Raw genomic sequence first — 21,615 nt, forward strand, 5'->3', positions numbered from 1 at the left:
CTTCATACTCACTGAAATGCCATTGAACCGGCTTCTAAAGTGCAGCGTGTGGGACTCTGGTCATTGAGTTTCCTGAAGAGTTGCTTAGCCTGACTCTGATACTGCTGAAGATCTCGACCCAACTAAAGAGATGAAAAACCCACACAGGTCATGACACAGTTCACTGACATTTCACACACACAACACAGTATTTAATCAGGGCAAGAAACTGACTTTTGTATGCACTGCGGCAGGTGGAATCCACAAGCAAATTGCACTATTTTACCATCAACAGAGAGACAGAAACATAAATTTAAGTGTGTACTTGCTTGAGTGACAAGACAGACTAAAACAAAAACCACCTACAGTTCAGATTTTACACTATTTTACTTGATAGTGTTAATTTCTTGTCCTGTAAATTGTGCTCAAAATAAATCATGTGCATAAAAGAGTACAGGCAGACAGACGGAGCAGTGTGATGCTACACCTGAGACTGAAGGAAGCAAAACAAAAAGGCAACAAATAGCCACTTTGGCTGTTGTGATAAATCACTTCTGGTTTTCCTTTTGTTGGTTCTAATGAATGACATTAACCTTTACAGCGACACTGTAGCATCACAGGAACACGCATGATGTTGAAGCACAGAGCAGAGACAACAAACCTTTTCACTTCCCTTTTTGAAAGCAAACAAGAGAGTGAGGGAAAGATGTTAGAGTCCCGTTAAGTCATGCACAGACAGTAAAACAGCTCAGCATGTTACAGATGCAATTCATTTCAACATTTTTCATTACATCAGAGTTTAGAAAAGCTTTCTAAAGTCTGAGAAAATAAACTGTACAGAGGTCATCAGGTTTATCTTATTGTTTCCTCTGAGACTACAGTTTATAAAAGTGCAATAATAATACACTGGGAAAAACCTTCAGTCAACGATGAAATACAGTCGGCACTCCAGTTCCTTTACCTGAAAAAAAACTAAACAAAACTTCCTATAAAATAGAGAAGTTCATGCTTTAGCTCAAATATTTTTTTATGAAAGTCGATTCAATCTGCGTATTATTAAATCGTAATCAAGATGAGCAGTTTAACATTTTAAAAACAAACCCATCAGTGCTCTCTGGTGGACAAATCGTCAGTGGCAACACTCTTTCCTATTTACCTCAAACAGGTCTTTCTCTTTTCTGCTCTGGTACTCCATGTGATAAATCACTTATGGTCAGGTATCAGTTAGCATATAAACTCTACTGATATCACTGTGATAAGCTCAGAATGACTGATAAGTAACTGATTCATTCAGCTTTACTTGCAGTCCTGTGGGAAAAAAAACAGCCTTTGATCCGGTTATTGACTTTATTCTGCACTCACATGAAATAAAAAGCATTCTTTGTAATAGGGGTTAACAACCTGGCCAGATTATCAGATCTGACGTGCTACATTTTTCTGATTATCTACATTTCTTTTCTTTTAAATTGATTCCCGATAAAATTAATGAATTTAAAAATGTGCCACAGTCATAGAGCAATGTCCCACCGACAGCACTATGCAGTTAGAATCCTTGGATTTGCTGGGTTTTTGTGTATATTTTTTGTGGGGATATGACTTTAAATCTAAATTAGTTCAGTTAATCTCCATAATAAATAATACTAATGGGTTAATACTAAACCTTGATATTTATTACTGTCAGATGAAGTTGTATAGAATTTTTGTTGGGTTTTAATCGTTGATATTGAAATTATTTCAGGAAACTGACACTATAATTCAAGAGATTGCTCCCAGATATTACAGACTGATAGCATTAAGTCTTTATATGGGAATTTAACTGAACAAGTATCTTCCTACAAGTACGTGGGTAGATAATAATCTCCCTTTTATAGTGTATATTAAGTACCTGGTGAAAAAAACTGAGGGTTAGCCTGCTGGGTTTTATTATAGAAACAGGTAAAAGTAGGACAGCCTGGTACAGCCCAGGTTCTTAAGTGTCTATAAAGACATTATTTACTACCACTCTTCACTGCCTAGACGTTGTGTATTCGAGCTTTCTACATTTTCAATCTCACTGTCCAGACACATCACCGTCTACCGTAAGATCTGGTTTCTTGGCCTTAACTAAGCCTAAGGACAGAGTGGCACTGCTATATTTTATTTACAGACCAACACTGGCTAAACTCTCTTCTCACTGGTGGAATTTTCTATCACTTACCAACAGCTCTTGAATAAGTCTCACTCATCTAAATGGCTGCTATACAGGGACCTCAGGATATTCAGAGAATTCAGCAGATCAGCCTTCTCCTATTTCACTCCCTGGTCATAGAATAACCTTCAGAACATTCTACAGCTTAAAGATTTTTATCTCCTTGGAGAGTTGAAAGCTCTGATCAAATGATGTGTAACTGAAGAGTGCAAATGCAACTAAAAAGCTGGATTTTGTTTCGTTTATTTTAACCGCTTGGTTGTTTTAAAAGTCCTCTTTTCAGCAAATTATTCCCCACAGTTTCAGTTTGTCAGCTCAAAATGCAGCAAAGACGGTTCATTTCTCCATGACTGTATAATTTCTGCTTTTAAGGTTGTTCTAAATGTTTTTAATAAGCTGCTTCTGTCCCCACCCCCTTCAGGAAGAACACGCTGTCTGCCAGCTGTCAATCACAGTCTGAGTTGCCTGCTTATTGGTTAGTTAGGTGTGAGGTGGCCCTTTGGTTGAAATCTGATTGGCTTGTAAAGCTGGATGACTCTCTACTATATACTTCCTTTTATACAAGCTTTTTGCACACCTCCAAGATTATAAAAACCAGAAAACACAATGAAAATATATTTTCACCTTTACTGTGCTGAACTTTGCTCCTGTGTTTACTTATAGTCTATATATAATTTATAATCTTAAATAACTTTATAATGATGTGCCTTCTGGGTCCCGTCTCCCTCAAAAATGAGGTTCTAATCTCAAGGGACTCTGTGGTTACTTAAAGGTTAAGTAAAAATAGAAAGAAATTTAGAGGTTAAAGGAGGACTGAAAGTTTCACAGAACTTACTGTTGAAGTTGTGCAAGGACAAATGATTTGAAACAGCATCTGAATAAGGTCAGGGTTGAAACAAAACAAGCCTGCTCTGTTAGCAGCTTAGTGAGTGAGTCAGTTGACTAAAGTAAATAAAAGGCTGCTTCTCTGTGTGTTTACAGGTAGAAAGGCCGGCAGCAGGAACCTCCTCAAAGTAGACAGGTTCATCTCCCTGATTAAAAACACTGGAGGATCTCAGCCTTGATATTTATCATAGTTAGGTGAAGTTGCATTTTTGATCATTTTTGTAGGGTTTTAATCTTTATTAATTAAACTACTCAGGTAAATATACACCAATGATACTACTGTAGTGTCTCAGCCTAATATTTATTCCAGTCAGGTAAAGATAAAGTTGCTTTTTAGATCATTTTTTTAGGATTTTAATCCTTACAGCTTCAACTATCAGACAAATTCAAACCATAAATAACACAGCTGGGTATTACCACAATATTTAAACTTGTTAGGTCAATTGATTCATAACTCTAATCTTAATTTTTTGTTGTTAGTGCAGCAGCTCTTTATAAATTACAGTGATTTATAAATTAAGTTTCACAAAACATACTGCTGATGTTGTGTAATGATAAATGATTTGAATCAGCCTCTAAATGAGGTAAAAGTTGAAAACAAAGCAGCCTGTGGTTTAAGCAGCCAGATAAGTGATTCAGATAAATAACAGGCCCTCCACTCCGTCCGTTTAAGTTCCCTACAACATCCAGGAGGTCAGGACAGGGTTTCTGCAGAAGTCAGCCAGTCAAATGTAATGCTTTTAATGCCATTTTAATGCTAGACTGTAAAAATGTTAATGCCACCACCATGAACTCAACAAATTACATGGGTTTGTTTTTTTGTAAAAGATGATTTTTCTATGAAAACTGTCCCTACATTCCACTATTTCTGAATCTGGAAACCACTGCTGACCACCCACAGGTTGTAGTCATTCTCTGAAATCCACCTTTTTGAGCTATTTTTTTCTGGAATTATGTAAACGAGACACAAAATGACAAAAATGAGATGCAAAGCGACAAAAATGAGACACAAAATGACAAAAACAAGACTCAAAATGACAAAAACGAGACGCAAAACAACAAAAACAAGACACAAAATAACAAAAACGAGATGCAAAGTGAAAAAAACGAGACACGAAACGACAAAAACGAGACATGAAACGGCAAAAGCGAGACAGAAAATGACAAAAACAAGACACAAAATGACAAACATGAGATACAAAACCACAAAAACGACACAAAATGACAAAAACGAGACACAGAATGACAAAAACGAGACACAAAATGACAAGAAGACACAAAATGACAAAAACGAGATATAAAATGACAAAAACAACATGCAAAACGACAAGAACGCGACGCAAAACGACAAAAACGAGACGCAAAACGACAAAAACGAGATGCAAAACGACAAAAACAAGACACAAAATGACAAAAAGAAAGACCACCCCTGACCACTCACGGGTTGTAGTCATTCTCTGAAATCCATGTTTTCTAGCCATTTTTGCTGGAATTTGCATTTCCCATCTCTCCTCCTCCTGGTCCAGTCTGCTGGACACTTTAAAAACATGCAGTTTCTGGCACCTGTACCAGCCGGAACAACTATCACAGTGCTCCGGCATGTTTAATAAGTAATAAAGGACTAGCTTATCTTATGTTTACGCAGATGCACATATCTGACGAATCGCAGTCTATAGTTACATATTATTATTGTCAAATATTTTCTTGAAAACTGCAGAAAGAATTTCTAATGCCACTGAGAATCAAATTTAATGATTTTAATGCCATTTAAGGCCTTAATTTTCGCAAAATCAACTTAATGACTATTAATGCTTTTTCATGCCCTGCATGAACTGACGACCTCCAGGACGAACATCTGGAGGGGAACCGCGTCACAGCTGGAGAACGACTTCTACTACTGGCTAACGTGTCACCGGAGCTTCGGTAAAACTACTTGGAGGCTCGGAGTCCAGCAGCCTGAGGAGCTAAGGAGCTCAGGGAGGAAAGCGTTCACCTGCTCGTCCTCCTGCATGGAGGCGGCCAGCGGCAGTCCGTCCGCCAGCCGAGCGATCATCGTCAGCAGCACCATCTCTGTTTGTCCGCCGCAGCCCAGCTAACGTCCCAGGTGAAGCAGGTGAGCAGCGTCCGTCCGACGGGCTGCGGAGCTCAAACACCACCAGAGAGACGCTGAGCTGGCCGGAAACGATACGGCTTTGGGTGCCACGCCGAAACCCCGCCGTGCGTCTCGACATGCGGAACCAATGTTTCACGAGATAAGTTCCGCATTACGTTCACTGCTTTACGCTGCTAGAAAACGAGAATTTTTTTTTAAAATTATGATTTATTTTTAATTTGAAATACTGACGTCAAGACCCTACAGTTAATCTAATCTAATCTAATCTAATCTAATCTAATCTAATCTAATCTAATCTAATCTAATCTAATCTAATCTAATCTAATCTAATCTAATATAATATAATATAATATAATATAATATAATATAATATAATATAATAAGGATAAACTTTATTGATCCCACAGTGGGGAAAGTTCAGTTACAGCAGCTTCAAAGAAAAAGTGTAAAAGTATAAAGGCAGTGCAAGAATAAATAAGAAAAAAAGAGAAAAAAACACGGTGCAAAAATTGCAGAGAACATTATATACAGATGTTTTAAAAAAAATACCACGTAGAAGACTATATACAAGAGGGTGAGGTATCAGATATTGCACATAAGTTGGTGGATGCGTGTGTAAATTGGGGGGAAATGTGCAGCAGTAAACAATACACAGTGAAGTTTATAATGCAGCATTGTACAGTATAGTGCTGGGCGATATGACGATACATATCGTGAGAATGATAGAAAAGTGTCTATAGTGCCATTTCTCTTCTATCGTTTCTATCGTTTCTAACCTAATTTTATCAATTATTACAGTATGGGGGGGGGGCATTTAAATCAAATTAAAATGCATTTAAATCCACTAACAATATCATTCTTTTACAGATAATTGCTGTTATTTTCACAGTATTTTTAAATCATTTTTTTTCCTAAATTTTCAGTGGTACACAATTCAGACTTTCCCTAGAATCTTTACTGCTGGATTTTCACCCTTTTTTCTTTATTTTTTTAAAGGGGTTTTAAATGTTTATTTTATTTATTTTTATTTATTTATTTATTTAACAGTGTATTTACTTGGCACTTTTTCAGGACAGACAACACCCTTAAATCTTTACATCTCTGCACCATCTAATCACTATTTTCTCTGTAATGTTCTTCTCATGTTCTACTATTTTAGTTTCTCTGCTTCCACATCTCTGCGTCCTCCTGGGGGATCATCATAGTGCCGTCCTGTATCAGATTTCCTCTATTTGCCCTCCAGGTTCCATCGGGTATCAGGCAGCAGTCCTGATCGCTCCAGCTGCAGGTTCACATGGCAGAGATTCAGATTCAGTCGATAAAGCTGCTGAAATGAAAATGAAGACGAGCAGGAGTCCGTTTCACAAAGCAGGTTTAGTGAAAACTCAGAGTTTTCTGTTTCACAAAGGGAGGTAACTCAAACCAGAGACAGAGGAGTAACTCTAGCCTGTTTCACAAAGAGAGGTAACTGAAGCTCTGGGTCAGTTACCATAGTAACAGACTCTATAAAACTAACCTGGTCAGGACCAGGTTCTATCTCAGTAAACCTCGAGTTTCTCTCTGTCTCCGCCCTCTTTCAGTCACACGCTATTAGATTTCCTCATTCATTCATTCAGTCATTCATTCATTCAGTCAGCAGGTGAGTTTTGGCGTAGTCTAGTTCTGCCATCTATAAATGTTATGTCCTTTCATTAACGATCCAGTGGATGAAGGAGCAGCATTACTGCACAGAGAATTAAATATTCATCAGGAGATCGTTTTTAGACCACGCATAGATGTTCTTGCATTTCTGGACAGTTATCTTTTAGAGCGGTACCGTTTCACGTCCAGTCCATAATCTACATACAACCTAATCCATCCTTCCATTTGCAACATCACCAACCACAGTCATGCTCTCACATCCCAGCAGATATTGTGCGTTGTGCTGTGGTTCTTTGGAAATGGAAGTTTTTTATATAATGTCAGAGATGCAGAGCACTTCAGGCAACTGTATGCAGAGCGGTCAGAAAAGTGTGTCTGGATCTGAAACGACTTTTACCATCTTTGTGGTTTTCCCTGGACATAAACCTGTCAGAGCCATCAAGGAGGAGTTCCACAGGATTGCAGGTGAATGATGTAGAGATCTGTTAAATTAGTTTTACATCATATTCTGTTAATGACATCATGTTGTAATGTCAGGTTGGGATTAGTAATTTTAATTTCTTTTAGGATTTCCCAGTGTGATTGGCTGCATTGATGGCACCACATCCCCATCACAGCTCCCTGACATAATGAAGCTGATTATGTGAACAGGAAGTCTATTCACAGCATAAATGTGCAGGTAGGTTAGAGGTAGATTGACTATGGTTTCAAAATGTTAAAGACTGCATCATAGTTCAACATCAGTCATTCTCTGCACTGTCAAGATCATATGTGATGCTGCATACATCATTTCTAATGTGGAGGCCAAGTGGTCTGGATCTGTTCATGACTGGAGGATTTATCATGAGTCTAACCTGAGCAACAGACTGCAACGTGGGAAGCAGCCTAAAGGTTTTCACAATATAATTCACTTGTCTCCCTCCTTTAATATACTCTAATGTATCCACTGTTCATTACAGGAGAGTTTGATGGCCTTCTGCTGGGTGACAGGGGTTACCATGCCAACCCAGGCTGATGACCTCATACCCTGAACCAGGCCCCCAACAGAACTTCAACCAGGCTCACTGCAGGATGAGAGCCTGGGTGGAGATGACCATAGACCTGCTGAAAGCCTGTTTCCAGTGTCTACATCACCTCAGGGTGACTCCTGAGAGGGTCTTTTTTTAATTTTTAGAAAAGGTGAGTGAATACAGCAGTGAAAATGCATTTCAGCTTTATCTTATTCAACAAACACATTTTTTTCTATAGCTGTGAAGAGGCTTATTGACATAATAAATCCCCTATTCCCATTCGCTAACCTTTACAAATAAATTCTTAACTATAGCTTTTACTGGAAGCTTATGTCAAAGTGATGCCTTAAAATCAAATCTTAACCTTCAAATAGCCCCTTTTAGCTGTGAGGATTTGTCAAAATGTTCTGACTACAATGATTTTCAACTAAACGTTCTCTAGACAAACACAGAACAACACGTATGTTCCAAGCTCATAAAGGCCCTGGAGATAATCTGACCTTGTGACATTTAAAAAAAAAAAAAAAAAGAAGCAAAAAATAGAAAAGTGAATCAGTCTCAACCAACACATAAATCAGCACATTTATTAGTAATAAATTTATGATTAATACAAAGCAAAGATTCTTCATTGCACAGTGGTTTCCCTTTATATTCCTGTCAGACAGTAAACATTTAACACCAGAAATTAACCGGGAAGATTCTCATTTGCAACTGTTTTATGTGTAGTGAGTCTCTTGTTGGAGTGTCTTTTCGTGAAAGAGTTCATTTTAATGAATCCATTTCCATCTCAAGCTGTTGTTTTGTCACGAAAGTGACTTTTAAGGCATCAAAGCAACTAAAAAAAAATACCAAATACTTGTTTGATTGGTGGCAGTTATTCAAAAAAAATCTACAATTCTTAAGCACAAAAACAATTAAAGATGGGGTATGCGATTCTAAGCCAGCCTGCTAGCGCTACATCCCATGTGTGCTAGAGAAAAAAAAATCAAGTTTTCATACACAGTACAAGCCCTGAAAATAGCAAACAAAGTGACTCAGATGGATCCACAAAATATCATTGAAGTCCCACTAAAGTTATTACTGCAGTTACCTTAAGAAGGCCTCAGTGCAGTTATTTCAGGCTAACAAGACCAACCCCTTTACACAAACAAGGAAAGAGCCAGAACTGCAATCCAATTATAGAATGACCTGTCAAATCTGATTTGAAAATAATAGTTAAAAGGTTTGGTAACTTTGCCCCAAAATAAGGATTTCTAAAGCATCTTTTTGCAACAGATTACCATTATATATAGAGATATATCTTGTTTGTAAAGTATATAATATATATAGTATATATATAAAAAATATCTGTGGAATTTTAGATTTTAAAATACTTTCAGGGAAAGTTTTTGAAAAAACTGCCCATAGACTCACTTTAAGCACATTTTTCGCACGAACTTGAGTCTACGTTTGAATGACAACATCTCACTAACTACTAAAGACAAAAGCCTGAAATTTTCCCAGTTATTTATCATCATGTCATTGAGTCAGAATCTGCAATATTAGACAAGTAGATCAATACTCTCTGATTATGGGTGAGTTGAAATATTAACTAATATAAATAAAACTGAGACTGTAAAGTCCCATCATTGAGCACACAATAACAAAAATAAGTCAACTGGTGATGTTGTCTGAACCACATATAGTTGCATGTGACAATAATAATAACAAAACAAAACCTACAGAATAATTTTGAATTTCAAATACTTGAAAATGAAAAAAAGTCTAACTTTCATGACTGGCTGAGCAGGTATGACATGTACCACAAAAACACAATATATTGTTAGATAGGCTAATCCAATTAAACAGTGTTCTGGAGTTTCAAAATTCTTCTTCAAATATATCTAAGAAAATATATATTTTTAAATATGTCTATATTTTTTTATATTGCCATCCAATCATAGTTACAATTTCAATGTGTGAAAAAATGTGCTGAAAGTGGGCTGATGGACAATGTTTAAAAACAAAGTATCTCAAAAAGTATTTGATTTATCAAGCAAAAATTGAAAAAAAAAATGTAAATATCTATATTCTATGCTATAAAAATTTCAAGCAAATCAGAGATGGTTGAGGAGAAATTGTTTGATGACCCAAGGTGGAATGGCCCAACTATCTAAATATTCTTTCTCCAGAATCCCAGACTCCACTTTTAGGTAGAGAAGCTATGAAATGTTGATTTTCTAAACCTACAAATGTCATGCCATTGTGACACTTACAAAACAAGTGTGCTCAAATTGAAATGAGATTTAACTGTGGATTTACACAATGAAAAGTAACAAGACAATACTGGTGATGTGTGATGACCTACAGTTCCCTAAATGTAACAGAAAAGTGACACTTTTTCGTGAACAAATCTAATTTTCACACTATATTAAATGACACAAACGGAGACAAAAATCAGTAACATTGAATAAGAATGTAAGAATTTTCCCTGCAAGAAAAATATCAAATCCTGACAAATAAGTCAGTCCAGAATGCCCATAAAAATATTATAGAAAATTCTAATAATGAGAAAATACCCTTGTGATAATTTTTTTTATCACTACAGTAGAATGTGCTGGTAACTTCCATAACAGTTTAAGGTTAGAAATGCTGCATTAAAAAGGATGATTTAAGATTTTACAGGTAACCCTGAACTGTTTCATGACTGTGCACCTGATCTGTCTATGCAAGGCCACTTAAATGTAAATTTATTATTTAGTTTGACACAAAGAAATAGATCTGAACCCTATTCAATGGTATCTGAATGGCTGGTTTAGAAGAATAACGTAAAACAGTTGGTACCTGGCCCCGCCGTTGTAACCGTATACTCATTTTAAAACAGGGTTTTTGGGGTTCAACAATCCAGCATGAACATATCAGCATTCGGTAAAAAGTTCGAAATACTTTTTTGCGATGGCCTGCGCATGAGTAGGAGGACACGGCATCACAGGGAGTCGAGGAGGCCCCAGAAGCAAACCTGACACGTCATTCATCACCTGTTTGTTCACGCCCAGATCGAAGCCTGTCGATGACAATGAAGCACATTTAAATATCAGGTGTCAGAGAGTTTTTATATCTACTTTGGTGGAAAACACCATTCACAAGCGTCACTCACCAAAATTTGTGGCAAATCCCAGAAGCTCTTGCAACTTGAACTGCTCGTGGAAAAACAACAAAGATGTAAATAAAATGTGTACAAAATATCAAAGAGGAATCAGGAACAGCAGCAGAGAAACTAGCAGCACCTGTATTTTCCTGGCTTGGTCGAGGTCATGTTTCTCAAAAGCTGCAATGAGCTTGTTGACGTGGCATCCTAAATAATTATAAGTGCTGTAGGCAGAGGAAGGAAGAACAATTTAATATAGGGAATGAAAGAATACAAAGCATTATGAAAATGCAGGATCACACACTGACCTGCCAACTGCTCCGTCGGCTCCCATAGCCAGACCTGCAAGCAGTTGCTATGGTAAAATGAAAGAAATTCAGTTTTAGTGGTTCTGAGGCTCTTTCTAAGCATCATATTGCAACTACGGTAGAAAAAGCAGCTGGAGATGGTGGAAAAGACTGACCTCGTCCACTCCGTACAGGAAGGACCACTGAGGAGGACTGGAACTAACACACTGGCCCAAGTCCATCAGGTCAGTCCCAGAGAACTTCACACCTCTGAAGACAGGAATGAGCTCCTGAATGCCTGCTATTACATCTCTGGCTGGCACTGAGGAAAAGAAAAGCCACCTCACATTCATGTCGCTACAGACATCGTAATATTAGAAGTTGAAACGTCCTCACTCTTAGCCAATTAATGCTAGCTGAATGTCATTAACCATTACATAAGTCTCTGTCATGGTGGCCCGTTGTTAGCAAAACTAACAACAAGACAGGATAAGATACAAGAAGATTTTCAGGAACGGACAAAATAAACTCCAGGTATTTTGGACAAAACATTTAATACAATTTATTTATTACTTCATATGAACATCTATTAAGTGATTTATATCATATAAACCTGAGAGAGAGCTTAGTTTAACAAATGTTTCCAATGCCCAATTAGATGGTGGCCAGGTTGAACTAAGCTCACTTTTTGCCAATGACTGCTAGTTAAAAGTCATTAATCGCTACAGAAGTCTCTGTCATGGTGGCCCATTGTTAGAGGAACTAATAGTAAGATATTAAATAATATCGAAAGAAACTCTTGCGCAAGATATTGATATAATAAAACAAAATTACATAACACGAGAATAAATGTAGCGCCTAATAAGAAAAGTAATAGGATGTAAGTACGACAGTACTGAAAATAATAAGTACAGTAAAATAAGAAGTGATACAGGCAACAATTCTGAGGTAACAAAGCAATATTACACTTGATAATGAAACATGCCATTGACCATGGCTTACAGGGATACAAACTTTGAATGATTTCCGTAGCTGATAGTCTGTCATGTTAAACAATAATCAATAATTCATTGAAATAAATGAAATAAAGTGGAGTTTTTACACCATATGCTGGTAAGGCCAATTTTAACCACAAACACTTTTCACCGCAAAATCATCTCGCTTGTGTTTGAAATTTCAGGAACGGATACGGTAAACACCTTTATTATTATTTAATCATTACCTTATATGAGCAGCTATTTATTAATTTAAACAATATAAACCTGAGAGAGATAGCTTAGTTTCAAAAATGTTTTGTGCAGTTAAAGTCATCAGCCGCTACAGTAGTCTCTGTCATGGTGGCCCTTTGCCAGCTAAACAACCACAGTGCTCTAGGCCAGTCGTTCCCAACCTGTTTGGCTGGTAGCCCCCCTATAAGCTGCACCCGCCCGCCCGCCCACCCACCTGTTTTAAAAATGTTTTATAGGTAGACTTGTGATGACACAGTAAGTATGTTACTCTGATTTTATCCAGAATGTAAAAATCTATTTTTTATAACCTCATAGCCTCAGAGCAGACAAAGCTTCGCGTCGCACCTCTGATCTCTGGTTGAGAACTACTGCTCTAGGCCACACAAACACTTCCATCCCTTACATTTTCCATCTCATTAAATAGTGAGAGGCTTCACCTGGAGAGGCAACCAGGTACTACAGTTAATGTACAGATTTTCTGGCATGCATCTGCCCTCATGTTCTGCTGTATCGAATAATAGATTTTTAAAATCTGTTAATTTAATGATTAATCATCAGCATCCCTAATGGCAAGAGATGTTTCCATTTCCAAATGCTATGCAACTGCAGAATGTAAAATCAACCTACCGTGAACACCAGTGATTGCTGGAATATGATAGTAATAGAAGGGCAGAACTGGAGCAGCTGAAGAGACCTCCTGTAGGTACAACTTCAAAGCCTCTGAAGAAGGGAGACAAGGAAAGAAATACAGAATATTGCGCCTCAGTTCATCGAATGCCCCACATCTGACCGTCTACAATTTGACAGGTTTTTATAAAATGGTGACTATTGATTAAGTCGGCAATGTGTACAGCAAAGTTTGAGGTGCCATAACTTGAGAAATAATGGAGCTAAAATTCTGAAATTTAAGGGTTTTGTAGTTTGTGAAATATCAGAGTAGACAACAACACTGAATATTTTGTACAGCATCACATAACTGGTTTGTATTATTCTATCAAAGCAGGGTTGTACCATATCAGGACTCTAGCTGCATGATTTCTCAAGGTACGGCACTGTAAACTTCAACATCACTCTACGGATGAGCACAAAGAAACAAAAATCAACATGGCCCCACCCCTCTCTAGAGACATTTTACACATTTTATTTAACAACGTATATATGCACAGAAAAAAAAATCAGAGAATTATGACAGACGTAAACTCAAAAAAAAAAATTGCTGAGTTCAGGTGGAATGAACCTTATATAAAACAATGAACATCAAAATCTAGCTGGCAAAACTTCAGTCTGGTGGTTTCCTACAACCATCAGGCGATTGTGTCGTGCTGTGAAGTGTAACTTCAGCCTTGAACACACTGTCACACTATTTGGGCATCAGGTTTGGGACACGCAACCACTGTCATCTGTGGCTGATTCTCCCTCTGATGTGTAGTCCTCGATGTTTCGCACACAGACTGAACAGTGTGCACATTCAGGGTTTTTTTTGTTGGTACAATGAAGCAGTTGAGTGTTAATATCTAATGCATTTTGCTGCCATTCTTAGGTCCTACAGATTTTCTATGGATATGAAGGGACCAACATTTATGGTCAAGCCTCAAAGGTACAGTGGTAATGCATGTATGGAATGTAGAAGTGGATGTTAGACGGCAAGAAGACGGAAACACAGGCTTTTCTTATTCAAGCCACTACATACCTGCAGTTTTGGGCTTGAGGAAGAAAGGGGCCATGACTGCTATCGCATCAGCCTTGATCTCTACTGCATGTTTGGCCTGAAAGGAAGATTGACACAGCGTTGAGAATAATGAAAACTATGACGTTGTGTAGCTACTGCTATAATTGATCCACAATCAGTTATTTGAATTATCTAAAAATAATGCAAGATAGTATAACAATACTAACTACTACTGACAGACATAAGCTTCAGAGATATTTTTTGGTTTTTAGTTTCAGTATATTGGTGCAGTAAAGTGTAAAAATATGATTTAGCTTCCATTGAATAGCTGAACATCAATGGCAGAATAATGTTTAATCTTTATGCAGTGCTTCATATTACAGTGAATGTTGTTCCTTTTGTTTTGCATTTATGCATCTTAATGTATATTGGATTTTTAAAGATGAAGTTTTTCAGTAGCCCAGAATCCTCAGTTCATCATTTACTGCAATTTTACCTCGTATTTAGTGACTATTCTCACATTGGTGAAAGCCGAAGTACATTTTCAGCGCTGTTTTGCTTGTTTGTCTTGTAGTAAATGAATTTCGTAAAACTTGTTGGAGGTGGGAAAGGAATAACCCATTAAGATCTAGTGCATCACTTTCTTAAAAATTTGCATTTAGGAAATTCAGATATTGTTTCTAAACACAGTGTACATGCCAGAAAATAACAGTTGAAGACGTGAATAGACTGTGCAGTACTGAATTACTGAGTTAAGCTGTTTACTATCACTTTTACATTCAGGATTTTTTTGATTAACTGAATTTAGTGTGTCATTATTGCATGTTGTTCCAAGAGTTGTCTAAGTTTTTATTGCATGCTTCCTTGGTTTGGTTTATTATATACTTTGTGGTGTTTTAAGCCGTGTTCAAAGTGTAGATGATAAGTAAAAAAAACAATGTTTCGAGCTGGTTCCTTGTTGAAAAATGCTCAAAATAAGTTGTTTTAACAATTCTGGTGCTGAGGTTCTATCCGGGGTAGAAATTGTAGTTTTCTGTGAAGCAGCAAAACATTCATTCACTTTCCAGTGGAAAATTGGACAAAAAATGTCCTCAAACTCCTCCAGCCAGCAGTCGGTTAGCTTAGCTTAGCATAAAGATTGGAAATAGACAGAAACTGCGAGCATGACTGTGTCTAACCGCACCAAAATCCAGCGACCTGCACCCCTAAACCTCAGTAACTAACGTGCTATTTTTGTTTGTCTAGTCTGTGCAGAAACTGTAGTGTACTTCTTTGTACCCTCTCGCAGGTATCTCTGGCTTTGAAGCAGCAGGCTTCACAAACCTTTCTGGTCTCTGTTTTGCTGTTTGTCATTTATATAAGGTTTTCTTTCTATGCTCTAACCTCAGCCCAACCGGTCAAGGCAGGCAGTCTGGTTCTGCTGGAGGCATCTCTCTGTTTTTGAGAAATGCTCCGGGGAACATTGTTGGTTGAAACTGTCTTACAGGGAGTTATGGGCCAGTCCATCTCCTAGCTGGAACCAGAAACTCCCTAAAATCTAAAAATAATCTAACACACAATCCTAAATACAAAAGTGAATTTTACAAAATGGTGATTGGTTTCAACATTTCATTGACGAAATAATCTAAAGGATAAAATAATGAAGCAAAGCTAGATTAAACGTCTAATACAGAGTGGTTCAAAGTGATCTATTAACTTTATTATACGTGCAGTGCAACGAAATTAAGGCACAAGTGGTGACAGGAAGCACTGGGCACACTAGTCCGATTTAAAATAACTGAGGATTAGCTGTAATCCTAGCTATGGTTTAAGTTAAACCTGAATCCTTAGGCTATTCTGAAGGAATAAAATTATATGGAGATACAGGATAGAGCTGCTTTATAACTTGGAATGCATTTCATTTATGCATTTAGTTCAGTTTTTACATGAACCACATGACTCACCAGTTCTTGGGAATCTTTAAGACTCATGCAGCCGACATGCACGATCACCTCCATTCTGCAGAGACGTGCAATCAAAGGAATTTTTACAAACTGTCAGTATGTCTTTCTCAGGCAATATACTCAATGTGTATTAAAAAAAAACTCCAGAGAGCATGTGATGACATACTTGCCGTTGGCTTTCTCACACCACTCCTTAGCCAGCATCTTCCTCTCTGCAACACTCAGAGACAAGCTCTCTCCTGTGGTGCCATTCACTGCAAGCAAGTACAGTCTCGTCTTATTTCACACAGCCTTCCTCACATCACAAAAGCACATTAAAGAAAAGAGAACAATCTAACTAAGTCTGATGACAAAACTATGAATAATGCAGTCAAGCATGTCGAAAAACAAAGGAAGGGAAGCTAATTTAATACATAAACAGACAAAGATCACCACAAGCATCCTCTGCTGGGTAGGTTTTTGCAGAGATTTATATGGAAATGAGACATTAAGAAGAAGCTCAGTGTTAACTGTGATGATTCACTGGCTTTTGTCAGTGTAGAAAAACTTTCCTCTCTTTATCTGTTCCAGGGTCATTTGTTGATGCACATTGGACCGATACCAACAAAACGATATATTCGTACTTGACTAGGAAGATCAGATAAAACTGATAATCAAAGAGCAACACATGAGTACAAATCCAAAGATAATCGTGTGCGGAAACGTTTCCTCTTGTTGCAGGAAATTTATATAAAGCAAAACTGATGTAGTTTTAAGGAATATTTTACACTAATAGATGAACAGTGGTACTGAATGATTACATTTAAAAGGTATTCTATTGGGTTTGTTTCCACTAGCGGTGCACTGCAGCAATCGTTTGCTCGAACAAGAAATCATATGCATGCAATATGTAATTTTTTGCTACTAGAAGTCCCTCAATCAAAAAACAATAATAAAGGATGTAGCTTGATGAAGTTTTCAATTAGCGTGACTTCATAGGAGCTGTTGTCTTCACCTCTAGAGATGATGAAAATGCACATGAAGTGGCAGAAATCACAGACGAGGTTTTATTCATGTTGCATTTCGACTCATATATGCACAATCTGCCATTTCATTGTAATGAAATAGCTGCAGCTAATGTTAGCCAAGCTAATGTTAATTCTCAGCTTCTGTCATTTAGTGTGCACCGTATTCCCCTTGTTGATATATGACGTTACTGACAGGCAACCACAATGAACCACATCCTTACATGAAGTACATTTATGGATTTGTTTGAGTTGTAATTCACATTTGAACTAGTTTTATGGCACTTATCCAGGTTGACTAGATCCTTGGTAGTGTTGTAGCTACTCTCAGATGTACATCGCTTTGGATAAAAGTGTCTGCTAAATGAAATTGTAGAATTGTAATAATGCTAATGCACACATCAACAAAATACACAACATTGGCCTTGTCATTTTTAAACCATTTAATGAATGTGCGGTCTATGTTCCCTTAAAACAGTGACGGAGGAATAGCTTTGGCTATTTGGAACGTGCACGCAGGTAGGCGAGCACTGTCATTAAAATGGATAATAAATCTGCTTTACTGTGGGATTCAAAAAGTTTCTGTGTGGTGCTGCTCGGTGGTTGTTATAGGTTTCCATAGTGATTCAGATTTTTTTCATAGACAGCGGAAGGGAAGAGAAAAGTGGATGACTTAAAGCCGTAGTCTACACGGTAAGACTCGCAGTCTCAGTAAGTCAGATTAGCGTTATCCTTAATTTTGACACCAAGATTTTTATTTTAAATGCAAATGTGTATCGGTTAACAGTCATCCTGATTACTGAAATGAAACATATGTCGACCCATAACTGTGACTAAAGTTAACTTCTTACTCTTGGAAACTTACAGAATAATTTCTATATGGAAGAGTTTTGCAACTGACTAAGGTGTGGTATTCTGGTGATTTTCCAAACCTAACTGAATACATTTTGCAATGATCTGAAGCAATGTCCCAACTACTTTTTTTTTTTTTTAAACCAGAAACAGCGGTCAGGGTCCTCAAACTAACTGTCTGTCCAGCGAATTTCGCTGGATTTTGGTTGATTTTCTTCCAAATGTTCGTAAAGAAAATATTAGAACTTTTACTGATATATATGTGTGTGTATATGTGTGTGTATATGTGTGTGTATATGTGTGTGTGTGTGTGTGTGTGTGTGTGTGTGTGTGTGTGTGTGTGTGTGTGTGTGTGTATATATATATATATAAAAGTTCTAATATTGTAATATGTAATCATTTTAGATATTTTTAGTTTTTTTTGGGAAGATTTTTATTCAATTTTTAAAAATATTTTCAATTTTTATTTCTTTCTTTCTTTATTTATTAATTTATTAATTTATTTTTTTTATTATTATTATTATTATTATTATTATTATTATTATTATTATTATTATTATTATTATTATTATTATTATTATTATTTATCAATTTTCATTTCTTGCCAAATTTGGGGATTTTTTTTTTTTTTTTAAAGTAAAACTTTTAAGGGAAACTTTTAAGGAATTTTTTGAATTTTCTTCCTGAAGATTTTGGAAATTTTTTATATATTTGGAGAATTTTATTGATGAATTTTTGGATTTGTTTCAGACGAGGGAACAGTATTTTTTAGTGCCCATAAATGAAGACAACAGGAGGGTTAATACTCACTAGAACAAGCTAGCCCACAGTTATTATAGATACACTTGTACATAGGATTTTTTAAATTGCATTCTTATATTCTATTTTTGCATATTTCCTTTTACACTTTTAAAAATGTCTCCTTTTGTGAATGCACCGACAGGATTGCTGCTGCATTTTGTTGTACACTGCACAATGATGTAGAGGAACTCTTTTCTACTCTGTTCAGTCAGCATGATTAACAGAACAGCAACATATCTACAAATCAACAAGGTCGATCGTGTGACATTAGTGCTGATTCAGGTTGGGGAAACAAACACTGACAAATACGAAAGGAAGAATCCACTTGTGAACTTACCAAAAACGCTTTTTACACCTTGCTTCTTTGTCAAGTAGTCAATATAAGGTCCAATCTGTGATAGGTTGACTTCACTGTTTGGGGAAAATGTGGGAAAATATGGGCCTACAGACAATACCAAGCATGAAGGTCACAACATTTTTTTCTTAGATAACTCCACACTCATTCTTCACTTTTAACTTAAATTAATCTGCACATTCGCAGCCCAAACACATCCATCAGTGCATGGATAAGAGACAGAAACAGAAAAATGAGGAAACTTTCTTAAATCTTCTTACCATTTTGAGTCGAATGGAGTAAATGTGGCAGCAACAAGTTTTTTATCAGCCATGTTTGAAAGAATCTGATGCAGAAGGAGGTTGTCAGAAACAAAACAGGGAAAAATATGGAAATGAAACGACAGGAAGAAAGAGAACAAACAGTAGTTAGCTCAGAGTTACATTTTTAACCTTACATTTGCTTGTTGTTAAGGATAAAACGTACAAAAATATTGCATTATGCAGCTGTACAACATACAAAACACAAATATGGAAGAAATCCATAGTGGCTACAACCATTTAGGAAGATTCTACGTATTCAGTAAGATGAAATAAATGTATGGCGACAAAAATAAATCCAAAAAGCATCCACAACAGACCTATAAGCTCGTCTTTTCTTCTGTGCGTCGTGAACATCAGGTGTAATTGCGCTGAAGTGGGTTTTCTGCCGGTAACAACTTGTTTTAAAGGACACTGTTCCGCTGTTCCGGTTTGACTGGTGATCAGGTTAACTGGCGATAGTTTCCGTCTCCAGATGTTTCGTTCGCAGATTCGTCACGATCAGACCTGGATTTACGTGAAATAAAGATACCAGATAAGAAGACGTCGCCGAAAAACGTCGGCATCACTGCTTAATAAAGTCTATATCCATGTAAATATGATCTACAGACAGTAAAAAGAAATGTGCGGGCCGAAATAAAAAACACGTATTTTTCAAGTACGATGAGAGGATTCGAACCCACGTAATCCAGCGGTAAAATTACGAGACCACCGTTTTACTCATTGTGCTACCGATCAGCTCTACAAGCATTCTGCTTCATCCATATAGATCACTGTCATCCTGCCAGGTGTTTAACACCTGGTGATTGTTCAGGAAACACGTCCATGTCAACTGGGGATAGTCACAACTTAACACAGGCTGCCTGGTTAAGAACGAGTCACAAAACTATTTATTGTCTCACCAAGAAAATCCACAACATGAAAGCACGTCCACTGCTGTGTTGTGTGTTAGTTTGTGTGTTCAGTGGAACAGATCCAGAGCAGAACTTCAGGTTTAACTCGGGTTTGTTCTCAGAAACACTCAGACCCTCAGCAGCCTCCCATCAGAACAACATGCAGCACAACATTAGCTTGATTTGCTAAAATACATCGGAACAAACTGAGACCACGTTGTTTAAACTAGTCACTCAGAAAACAATAAAAACTCGTTCAGTCATCCACGTCCTAACCGTCATTTCAGAGCACTTTAACCGCTGACAATATATTTTTTTAAAGGAAGGGATCCGACCTGGTCAAAACAAACAATATATTTGTGTGATTTGTGTCTTCCCAAACACCCTGGCTGGTTTAGAAATGGCAGAAGATACTTTTAAAGATGTCGCAGAGGAAGACTAGAGTGAATTGTGGTGTTTGGCAGTATTTGATTTAATGACATGTTCCTAATCCACCTTAGAGTACATGTAGGCTAAATATACAAATATGGCAGCACAGTATCTTCAGTGTCCAACAGGAATATCTGTAGCTGTAACGTTCAAATGTGACTGTAGTCTACTTCAATACCTCAAATAGGTGCTTATGGCTCACTGTGTAGAGCGAATAAACCGTTGTTTGTTTTGACCAGATCGAATCCCTTTACTTCCCTTCCCTTTTTTTTAAATTTATTTTTTTAATATAGTCAGCGGTTAAAGTGCTCTGAAATGACAATCACCAGGTGTTAAACACCTGACAGGATGACAGTGATCTATATGGATGAAGCGGAATATTTGTCGAGTTGGTCAGTAGCACAGTGGGTAAAACGGTGGTCCCATAATTTTATCGCTGGATTACGTGGTTCGAATCCTCTCACCTACTTGAAAAATACGTGTTTTTATTTCGGCCCGCACATTTCTTTTTACTGTCTGTAGATGATATTAACATGGATATAGACTTTATTAAGCAGTGATGCCGACGTTTTTCGTCTTCTTTATCTGGTATCTTTATTTCACGTAAATCCAGGTCTGATCGTGACGAATCTGCGGACGAAACATCTGGAGACGGAAACTATCGCCAGTTAACCTGATCACCAGTCAAACTGGAACACCGCCACTCAGCCGGGATTTGTTGATGCATTTGTCATGTGAGACCGACGCGGCGTCAAGTGACGTCGCAAAGCTTCATGGGAAATGTAGTCGGTGAATGAAAACGGTTAAAATAAACCTGAACTTTCTTCACTTATGCTTTCAAAAATATCGAAAACAACTCCAAATACGCAGATTATATTTTCAGTCGTTTTGAAAGGCATTTAAATGGCTGA

At 37.2% G+C, this 21,615-nt stretch overlaps 2 protein-coding genes across 2 annotated transcripts in view; both read right to left on the reverse strand.

Annotated features, from left to right (window-relative positions):
• sec22bb (SEC22 homolog B, vesicle trafficking protein b) overlaps positions 1–5,252 on the reverse strand; it is a 9,647-nt gene extending 4,395 nt beyond the window's left edge. Inside the window, 2 exon segments of the mRNA XM_055004579.1 lie at positions 1–122; positions 5,046–5,252. The exon segment at positions 1–122 is cut by the window's left edge and continues 35 nt beyond it. Coding sequence (XP_054860554.1) covers positions 1–122; positions 5,046–5,120 — 197 coding nt within the window. The 5' untranslated portion in view covers positions 5,121–5,252.
• A 3,122-nt stretch (positions 5,253–8,374) lies between these two features.
• On the reverse strand, positions 8,375–19,859 carry npl (N-acetylneuraminate pyruvate lyase (dihydrodipicolinate synthase)). The gene is made up of 12 exons (XM_023277757.3): positions 19,703–19,859; positions 19,344–19,408; positions 19,066–19,139; positions 16,238–16,325; positions 16,072–16,126; positions 14,150–14,225; positions 13,087–13,179; positions 11,407–11,552; positions 11,252–11,298; positions 11,083–11,167; positions 10,953–10,992; positions 8,375–10,859 (listed from the first exon to the last, which is right to left on the reverse strand). Exons 2-12 carry the CDS (start codon positions 19,394–19,396, stop codon positions 10,714–10,716), a joined length of 903 nt encoding a protein of 300 aa, XP_023133525.1. The 5' UTR covers positions 19,397–19,408; positions 19,703–19,859; the 3' UTR covers positions 8,375–10,713.
• Between the last annotated feature and the right edge of the window lie 1,756 nt (positions 19,860–21,615).

The sequence above is a fragment of the Amphiprion ocellaris genome, chromosome 2 (genome assembly GCF_022539595.1).
Source record: "Amphiprion ocellaris isolate individual 3 ecotype Okinawa chromosome 2, ASM2253959v1, whole genome shotgun sequence".
In the NCBI taxonomy this organism is placed as follows: domain Eukaryota; kingdom Metazoa; phylum Chordata; class Actinopteri; family Pomacentridae; genus Amphiprion; species Amphiprion ocellaris.